The sequence below is a fragment of the Vulpes lagopus genome, chromosome X (assembly GCF_018345385.1).
Source record: "Vulpes lagopus strain Blue_001 chromosome X, ASM1834538v1, whole genome shotgun sequence".
NCBI classification, from domain to species: domain Eukaryota; kingdom Metazoa; phylum Chordata; class Mammalia; order Carnivora; family Canidae; genus Vulpes; species Vulpes lagopus.
In genome coordinates this window covers 87,578,728-87,589,491 of record NC_054848.1, presented here as the reverse complement: position 1 = coordinate 87,589,491, position 10,764 = coordinate 87,578,728, and the positions used below count along the sequence as shown (strand labels likewise).

Below are 10,764 nucleotides of genomic sequence, written 5' to 3'. Positions count from 1 at the left end.
ATACCAACACGACATTCCGACAATGTCAAATTTTGCCCCTATATGTGACAACGAGGCTAAGTTCTACCTTTGACTCGCTAATGTGTGTGATAGGGTATCAGAAGGCAGAACCTATCTTACTGTGTTTATGTGTGTAGATGAGCAGAGCAAGAATTTAAAGTGTATATTTACTGTTAACCCAGAAAAGGATTCCACTGTATTTGTTAATTTTGGTGTGGTTGAAATATAAACCACTGTCACGTGCATCATTCTGGTCTCCTGCAAATGCCACCTGAGATGAACATTTCCTTATGCACAAAAGAAAGAAAGAGAGAATGAAAGAAAGAGGGAGGAGGAGGGAAGGAAACAGGAAGGAAGGGGAAGCAGAAACATCAATATTTTATGCATCGAATAATCAAAATAAGTTATTCTCAATCTATTATAAACAGTAAATATAGAACCCTAAATCTCACTATTGTGTGCATGATTGTAAAGTACAGGGTTGCAAAGCTATATACAAAACATTTTTTATCAGACGATGATATTTACATTAGTTATGACGGCCGGGAGAATTCTAGGACCTTTTCCTACTTTTGGAGCGTTACCGTAGGAAAAGACTATGCTGCTTACACGCTGCTGATCCTTTCACTAACCACACTGGAGGGATTAACTGGCAGCTCCAAATTCTCCACCTGCATCTCTATACCGGGCTCATTGTCATTAGCTTTCTTAATCACCGGTTCGTTGGTATGCCGGTAAATGTTAACATTGAGCTCCCTTCCGGACAAAGCGGTAGCAGCCACTCTGGGGATCTGTCTCACGGGAGGCTTCTTTTCTGGCTTATAATTGCAGCGCAAATAGTTAGAGAAAGCCCTGCGGTAAATTTTGTTGAAAAGCGTGTACACCAGAGGATTGATTCCCGAACAGACATAGCCAATCCAAACAAACACGTTCAGAAGCTTTTCCATGAGCTTTTGGTTACAGGCCTTCCCGCACAGAACCGACAGAATATTGGTAATGAAAAACGGGCACCACATGACCAGAAACACAAAGAAAACAATGCCAAGGACTTTGGACGCTTTCCGTTCGTTGTTGATGGCTTGCATGGTGCCCCTGGGACGTCGCTCTTTCTTCTTTCTTCGGCGTGGGTTCGAATCTTGGTTGGGGCTGGCAGAGTTCTCTTCCTCCGTGCCGTTCCTCCTGCAGCACTTCAGAAAGTCCAGGTTTATTCTGGGCGGTTCCTCGATGTGGCCGTGCAGTAACATCAGGGCTTGACGGCGAAGAACGTGGATGGTCAGGCAGTATGTAATCACCATGATCGTCAACGGTATGAAGAAAGCGACGAAGGACCCGATGAGAACGAAGTTTGGGTCGTTCAGCACGCATGTGGTGTTGTTGACGAACACTTTCTCTTCATCTCTCAGTCCGATCACTGGGATAGGAACGGACACACCTAAAGGAACAAAGAGAAGAAGGTAGGGGTGTTGTTACAGCACACTGAAAGGCTGAACAGGCCTGTGCAGTGGCATACATTCGATTGCATTTTACTGAAAAGTCAGAGCTGGTATTTGTTGAAAGCTATTCATGGCATATGTTGAGAGTCACAGGAGAGAGCATTCCTGACCTCAGGAAATGACAATTTCTTTCATGCTAGGGATGCCTTCTTCCCAAAGTTCTGTAGGAAGCGAAGAATTCCCCTTATTGCTCGTGTGTGAGAGTGGATTGTGTCTGCTGTGTTTCATTTTTGGGTCCTAAAATTGGCCTGGCTCACAGGGAGCACTCAATAAATCGTTGTTGAATGAATGAATACGTTACATCTCTTAGTCTGAGTGAGTTTTTAGCTGACAGCATCATTTTCGACTCCTTCCTTTCCTGAGGAAAGAGGCTAAGAGGAGGAAATTTTATGTGTGAGCCTTATGGAGCCACAGCCCCGGAGCTCTGGCTACTGGAGATGGAGAGGACAGTATGGCCCTCAGCGGTACTGCAGAGACTAGATCTGATCGCTATGCAGGAATAATGATGCATATGCAGAAACTGAGTGAGAGGACTCTTTTTAGCAAGAGTATTTTGTGAGTTGCTGGGCATAAACAACCTCATTTCAAGGGCAAGAGACAGAGTAGAATGCAGAGTTGAGAGAGATGCAGTCTCCCCCTTTCTGTGTGGAGTTTTGAGCATTTGTTGTTTTTTAAGAATACTGAGAGCTAGTCCTTGTAGGCTGTACCTCCATTAATAAAGAAGCTCACTGGTAGAAAATAGCAACAAGGAGGTAGGAATGGAAGGGGCTCTTGTGGCTCAGTCTCCGTGAAAAACCTGGAAATTTTCAGAATTCACTCTGATAGATCTTGAAGAGATCCGGCATCAGTAAGTAGGGATAATTTGCAAGTAAAGTTCAAATTTTTATGTTCATTTATTCTCTCTTGTGTCCCCAGGAAGTTGAAGCCTGGGAAAAGTCAGATTGAACTTTTAGGAATCTACCAGAGATTATTATTCAGAAATCCTGGGCTGGCGGATGTTCACATTGAATTGTAAGCGGAGAGAGAAGTGCACGCCTACAGGTTGTTGCTGGCTTTAGGGAACACATAGAGAGCTGTGACAAATCTGAAACTGAAAATCCCTTGTTACAGACATAGCCTTAATACCCTAGATCAGGGAGAGAGTTTGGGCTGGATGATCAAGAGGGAAAAATGGCCAATGGCTCTTTGCTAGAGCCTGCTGAAGATGTTGACTGTTATTTACTCTCTGGGAAGACATGAGTAAGAGACAGTGTTTGGAAAGTGATCTGTAAGCCTTCTTCCTGAGACATGGAATTTCTGAAATGACTGGCCTTTTTTTCTAGAGAAAGAGACCAAGTGATGGTGTGAGAAGTAGTAATGTGGCAAGCCTCCTTGGGGTACTAGTACATGCTCAAAGCTCTGAGCCGAGGTGTGCCATTAAGGAAAGTCAGATAGGCTGTGAAAAGCAGAAGACCCTGCCCACAAAACGCATCCTCAGGTAATGCTGTGAGAGATCCAGAGGAAGATGCTGAACTCTGGATGGGGAGGAGCAATGTTTATTAGAAGATAATTTTCACCAAATTTGATGAAACTGCATGGAAGAATTTCAACAGGCATTTTGGAGTACAGAGTACAACAGAACCCCACAGGTTACATTTCTTTCTTTCTTTCTTTCTTTCTTTCTTTCTTTCTTTCTTTCTTTCTTTCTTTCTCTTCTTTCTTTCTTTCTTTCTTTCTTTCTTTCTTTCTTCCTTCCTTCCTTCCTTCCTTCCTTCCTTCCTTCCTTCCTTCCTTCCTTCCTTCTTTCTTTTTCTTTTAGGATTTTGCTTGACACAGAGACAGAGAGAGCAGAAGCAAAGGCAGCCACAGGGGGAGAAGGAGAAGCAGGCTTCTTGCATAGCAGGGCTCAATTCCAGGACTCTGAGATCATGACCTGAGCTGAAGGCGGACGTTTAACTGACTGAGTCACCCAAGCACCCCAACATTTCTTAAGTTACAAAAAGGCAGAGAGGAAGGTTGCCAGCTTGTAACTTTAGAACCTTTGTTTCAAAAGTCACAAATAGAAGGGAGTCTTTAGAAAGAGTGTAGATCAGGCTTGCCAGAGGGAAGTCAGTACTGTGTTATCTTCAGTGAAATGTTTTAGTGAAAGGTTAGGCTGCAGGAAGTTTTCTGGAGTTAAGGAAGTAAATAGAGAATTAAGAGAAAAGGGAAGGGTTTCTTCAAAACATAATTTACAAGAGAAAATAATTAGAGTGAGAACCTATAGGTTAAGAGAGACCTAAAATACCCATGAAGCAATTATAATATGTGGCCCTTCTTGGAATTTTGATGCCAACAAACTTTGAAAAACATTCAAGACACAGCTGGAAATTTTGAATAATGACTGGCTTTTTGATGAGATTAAATAATTACCATTTATTAATTTTTAAGAGAGATGTTGATATTGTGGTTATGCAGAAAAATAGCATTTATATTTTTAAACATACATATTTATACATTTATACAGTATTATGATGTCTGGAGTTTAGTTCAAAATAATATGAGAAGGAGGGGAATCCCTGGGTGGCTCAGCGGTTTAGCCCCTGCCTTGGCCCAGGGCGTGATCCTGGAGTCCCAGGATCAAGTCCTGCATTGGACTCCCTTCATGGAGCCTGTTTCTCCCTCTGCCTGTGTCTCTGCGTCTCTCTCTCTCTCTCTCTCACTCTGTCTCCCATGAATAAATAAATAAAATCTTTAAAAACAAAACAAAACAAAATAATATGAGAAGGAGAAGTAGATGGAAGTATGAATGAAATAAGACAGTCTGTAAATTGATAAATCTTAGAGCTGGATGATGAATACATGGGTCTTTATTATGTAATTGTTCCTACTTTTGTAATCTTCGAAAGCCTCCATAACAAAAGTCTAATAATGTTTTGAATGTTAAAAAGAAAAAGAGAAGACATAAAGGTCCTTTCTGAAGTAGGCGATGAAATCACTATTAGATATCAGATCATAAAGTTCTCCAAGACTTACTGGCACTGCTGACCTCAGAAGTGATTCCTTTAGAGCAACAAACTTGGAGTTCTGAGTAGAAACACTCACCACTTTGATATAATTGTAGGAAAGAAGGCTATTTTCTGCCAAAGTGCTGGTAGAAAGACGTATACTTTCTCAGAATCCTATAGCAAGACCAGAGAGGGGTGTAGGGGAACTCCTCCCCCTCCAACCTCTCCCCCTCTCCCATCCCCCAGCAATGTGGGAACTAGAGACTTGGTCTGGGGAAATTGTATTCACTCTGGAGGAATCCTGATAAGTTAGAAAAGTCTACACTCAGGAAACAAGTGCTGGACTAGAGATTCTGCAGGGAACTGCAATCTTTTAGAACTACCTGAAGTCTCTGGGGAAGGCCTTTACACACTGACCAGAAGAGTGGAGACCAGCTCTGCAGTGGTATTAGCTTGTTTCTGTTAAAAGATTTATTCACTTTTCTAAGGGACTCTAGGGCTTAAAAATAGGCCTGTGTCAAAGGATAAAAAAGACTGACTCTAGATGAACTGAAGCTGTTATCGGATATGTGAGTCCAATTTTATTCATGGAACCTATTTGTATAATTTTATGTACATTGAGTAGAGTGATTCCAAAGCTGCCTTTTACTGAGTCATTCTTATGTTCCAGGCACTGAGCCATGCATATCAGTGATATTATAGATGTAAACTACATTATCTCAATTTGGTTAAAGACTCTGTAACACAGATTTTAGCAAAGTAGCTTAACCCCTTTACCAAATTTATGGCATTATTAGTTTTCCTTTTATTATTTTTAAAAGAAACCACGAATGCAATCAACAAAACAAGAAGAAACTCAAGATTTTTCAACAATATCTGGAAATTATAAATAATAGCAACAAATGAAGCAGCATTAATAAAAATATATATTGCATGGTTATTTTGTTTAATACTTAAAATAATTAAAAGTATGTGTTAACAGTTCTCAAAGTGTTATTTAAGGACTCTGGGGGCTGCTGAGGGTCTTTTAGATGGTTTGCTAGATTTCTTTTTTCTAACTATTTATCTTTAAAACTGTGTTTTCTTCATAAATTTCAACCTAAACAACACATTACAAATTGAATGCTGGTACAAATATGAGTATTCAACTATCTTTCTATAAACCTAAACATCAAAGAGATTTTCAAAAGTGTAAAATATGGTTTTCATAACAATGTTATTTAGGCTAACATTAAATGGGTTTATTCTTGTTATTTAAAATGAAGCAATTCATAGTTTAAATGTTTCTCAGTTTTAATTTCAAATACAATAAATATCAATAAATATAATTCATAGAAACAAAAACTTTTTGGGGTCTTCAATTATTTTGAAGAGTATAAAGGGGTCCTGATACCACTGAGTTTGAGAACTGCTATTCTATGTTAATCGACAAAGTTATATCAACCCTGGAGAGTTAAGTTCAGCAAATAAGTAAAGTCTTCCTTAGTATTTTAAATTTGTCAAGCAGTGGAAATTCAGGAGATATTATAATGTCAGATAAATATAAAACAACATCAATAATAGCAACAAACTACATGCACTATCTTATTCATTCTTGTAAAAATTCTGAAAGGCACATGGTATTTGGTGAAGTTAACTTCAGAAAAGTTAAGTAATTTTAATAAGTGTAATTGGAGCAATCTTTGATATTTTTGAAGTCTTTGAGTTGGCCAAGGAGAAAGAGTGAAAATGAACTATCATAGAAGATACCAGGTACATTATAACAATCACAGTAATAATAATTACCTTTTATTGAGTGCTTCCAATTTGTCATACACGGAGACAAGTATTTTTTGATTATTATATATTTTCACATATTATCTTAATCCAGACAAAAAATATAGAAAGAAGGAATTATTAACTAGAATCACTTAATCTTTCTGAAATTAAGTTCAATGAATCTTTATCAGTCTTCTTTAGAATTTTAGAAACAGCATAAATAAGTTATAATTCATGTTCTGCTGAAAATATCAAGTACTACTTCAACCAATAAGTAGTCATTTTGCATGCATTATCTCATTTAGTTCTCAAAAAACCCTAAAAAGTGGTTATTTATTAAGATTACTTAAACTCAGAGAGACAAAAATACTTTCAGTAAACATATAGGGTTAGCACTTTAGAAACATTTAATTCAAAAACAGTTATAGTTTAAGTCTTTATTGAAATTATCATGTGTTACTACTACTATGACTACGACTACTATTATGACTATGACCACTACTGCTACTGCTACTATTGCTACTCCTATTATTCATTGAGTACTCACTGACTCTGGTGCTTTATCTGCATCACATATTTTACATGCATTATCTCATTCCAGCCTCATAAAAACCATAAAATAACTTGATAAGTTTATTTACTTCAAATAAGGCAAGTAAATCCAGAAAATATATAAAGATGTTCCCATTGTTTCTTAAAGCCTCGAATTCAAGCAACACAGATCAATTCTCTTCAAGCTATCAGAGAATAATTACCATATGCCAATGATTCTTAGATGCACATTTCTTTCAGATTTCAATGTTTTTGAAAGCATGATGCGTCTTACAACTGAAAGTCTCTTACAATCACTGTTGGCCAGCCCCCAGTCACCATATAGGTGTCACTGCCAGTACATGTGAGAACCTGTTCTCAAAAACTTCTTTTGATCTCTTCTAGTAAGATCAAAATTATCAGCAGTAAAATTTACAAAATGGTATCAGTGGCATGGTAGTAATTCAGTGTAAATAAAGAATTATGTCAAAACAGGCAATGGGATGGAATGTTCTGAAGTCATCCTCAACAGTGTCAAACGCCATAGAGAGATCTAGAATTAAAAACATTTCCTCTGTCTTTGAAAATGAGGAGGTCACTGGTGATTACAGAGAGAACAATTATAGTGGAGTAGTGAAGACAGGAAACAGATTGCCAAGAAATAAATAATAAACGGTGATACAAAGGAGGAGAGAGAGAGTATAGATTAAATTTCCTGGAACAAATTGGCTAACATCAAAGAGTAAACATTCTTCTAAACTGCAGGGCTATCTTTAATAATACAACATTATACTAAACCGAAGGGCAATCTCAGAGGTATCTCTTTTTATGAGTTGTTTTTCATGGAAATATTTTTTTTGCAAAGACACTTAGGAGGACCCCACAATGTCAAGCTGACATGCATGGTCCCTTGCCTCATGGAGTAATAAATGAATCTCTTGCACATGGGAGCTGATACCAGAAGACAAAGGAACTATGTTCATAGAAGAACGTAGAAATCTCTGGTTTCAGGTGATAAAGCTTGGCAGAGTTGTAGAGAGAAGCACTGTGCATGCTTTAGCAAATACATCAGTGTGATGTTTGTGTAGTGAGAATGTGAAGAAACAGTCAGGTTCAGAGTCAACTTTGAACTTCAAGTGGTTGTGAGGTCTAAGAAGAATAGGGACATAGTCATGTGTGAATAAGGGATAGTGATTGCAGTAGTAGGGGTAAGAAGAACTCAAATGACTTTGAGGGAATTTGAACTAAAAGAAGACTATAAACAAGGAAAGCAAGAAAAGATAGCTCATGAGCCATCAAGAGGAATGCTTAGAGTTGTAAGATATACTTGGAAGAGAATCTGTGAAGAGGTGGGTGGGGAAGAGCCCTGTAGGTCCTAGTAACTACAACATTGCTGAGGGCATGAGAAAGTAAAATTGGAGGTATGCTGAAATATGACCACATTACTACCAAGAGGTAGTAGGATATGCCACCCCAAAATATGCCTTTTTGGAATAAAGATTATTTTGAGTTAATTATTTTGAGAAATTGCAGACATGGGGGAAGCTCTGAAAACAAAGTAGAAGTTACCTCTTTTTAAGAGAAATTTGCATTCATAAAGGAAATCTCCCTATGTAAGGGTTTTTCTTTCTGTACCAGGAAGAGGATGACTAAATCATGAAACAATCTTATTAATGGAGAAGGCATCCACTGAAATCTGCATAACAAACCTTACTCTTGTTTATTGTGCTTTTCCTAGTAATCTCCCATAACTGGTCTCCCCCCACCCAAAATCTTTCTTTGTTGTTAGTTGAAGATGGTATTTAAGGTGATGGCTTGCACCATCTGGAGAAGTTACTCAGTTTTTTGAGGTGTTTCTCATTTATACAGGAAGTAGCTACATGTTATTAAATGCTTGTTTCTCACTTGTTAATCTGTCTTCTATTACTTGGGATCTAAGCTAAGACTTGAGAAAGGTAGATGGAAAATTATTTTTCCTTCTATACTTCACTCACAAGCTAATAATGTTCATGAAGACTTAGATTATATTCAATATTATTAAAATTAATAATGTGCTTACACATTAAAGATGAAAGCTAGTAGAGGGGAAGAACTTAAAGATACAAAAAAGGAAGGTAAGAGATGATGGAATAAGGTCCCTGAGGAGGCAAAGTCAAACAATTGGAAGAATTACACAGGGAATTAAGAATGGCTTTTATTTTCTATTAGATGATAGTATGAATGGGTGGTAGAAATTATCAAGGCATACAGAAAAAGGTAAAAGAGGGAGAAATGAGAAATAAATAGTAGATGGCAAAAGAGCAGAATTGTTAACTTGATGCACAAAATGATTTAAGTGGACATTTGTTGATTCTGTGAAGCCATGAGAAATGGAGAGTGAATGCAGATAGGTGAATGCAGACAGTAAACTTTTCTTAAAAATAAAATCAGTTGAATATTCTTATATGCTATTGGGAAAATATTCAGGAGAGAGAGTTTGGACATTCAGGGGAAAAAATGATAATGGTCAATGGAACAAGGCTCTGAGAACTTGAGAAAAATGGACTGCTGGGTCCCCAGGCAGAAAGTGTAGACTTGGGGAGAAGGCAGCCTCAGTTCTCTTATAACAGGTAAGAAAGATATGAGAGGAAAGAAGACAATCTAAATCAAGGGAGAAGTAGAAGGGACTAACGGAAATAAACCTACTTTTGAGATATTTAAGAATTTCCATTTACAAGACATAGTGATTGGATATGGCATTTGAGGGAGAAGGAAGAGTCAATAAGTAATTGCAAGTTTCGAGTTTGTGTCCTTAGGTAGATGGGGTTGCCATTGGGCATAAGAACATAGGTGAAAGAGCAAGATTGTGGCAGGGATGGTGATGGACTCTGGATTGTGTTATGTTAGAAGTGCTTGTTGAGGATCAATATGAAATTCTATGTGAATATAGGTGTTTGGAAATTAGGAGACAGGTGTGAGCTGGGAACATGACTTTTCTCATAAGGGGAAATTAAAAGGACAAGATCGTTTAAAGAGAACGTTTGTAGAAAGAAGAAGGATCAGAAGAAAATCTAGGGCAAGGGTTCTACACCGTTTTACAAGTATAAACCTCCTCTCAGAATAATGTTTTTCAATGGATAAAATAACACAGGATTGCAAAGGAAAAATTATTTTGACATTCTGCTATCAAACATTAAAGACAAACTTTAGAAACAGTAATATATATGCTGTTTGATTAACACATTAAGTATCAAGTTCTAGTGATGGATCTAATAGCTACTCAAATTTTTTTCTTAAAGATTTTATATATTTATGAGAGACAGAGAGAGAGAGAGAGAGAGAGAGAGAGAGAGAGGCAGAGACACAGGCAGAGGGAGAAGCAGGCTCCATGCAGGGAGCTTGACGTGGGACTCGATCCTGGGTCTCCAGGATCACACCCTGGGATGAAGGTGGCGCTAAACTGCTGAACCACCCGGGCTGCCTGCTACTCAAATTTTTAAATAGTGATCAGCATTTATCATATGCCAAGTTATCTGCCAGAACCAAATATGATTTTTAATTATCTGTGATTCCTATTGGTGATGATAATACAAGTACTGCAAATTACTATTTGGTTTATTGCCTACATTTGTAATTGGAGTAAACCCCAAATCTCAGTTATCAGTTATTTAAAATAAAGATGTAAATTTTTTTCAACATCGGAATTTACAAATTCCCAGCTACAGTAATGATGCAGTAGCTAGTATCAAAATTAGACTTACCTTCCTACTATAAAGAAATATAAAGATGGGCAAGAAAAGATTATCATTTTCTAATAATGGTGGAGTAGCTTATAGAAGACCAACATTCCTTCTAATAAAAATCATAAATTGTGAGCAAAATTTTAAAATCCCAATATTTGAAGGTACATAAGGGTAAGCAAAAAGCATGTAGAAATTATAGAAGACTCAGCCACTGAATGAGGGAAACATGTTGTTTGAGTTCCAAATTTATCTCTCTTCTCTTGAGGGCATTCTCCAGCATGGAGGTTAGACCTC

The 10,764-nt window shown here is 37.7% G+C and overlaps 1 protein-coding gene across 1 annotated transcript in view; it reads right to left on the bottom strand.

The window, feature by feature from the left end:
* Positions 1 to 485: 485 nt before the first annotated feature.
* The window catches only part of HTR2C (5-hydroxytryptamine receptor 2C), a 159,977-nt gene continuing 149,698 nt past the window's right edge, over positions 486 to 10,764 (bottom strand). Inside the window, exon 4 of the mRNA XM_041741730.1 lies at positions 486 to 1,432. Within this exon, the coding sequence (XP_041597664.1) occupies positions 606 to 1,432 (827 nt within the window). The 3' untranslated portion in view covers positions 486 to 605. The remainder of the gene's footprint in view (positions 1,433 to 10,764) is intronic.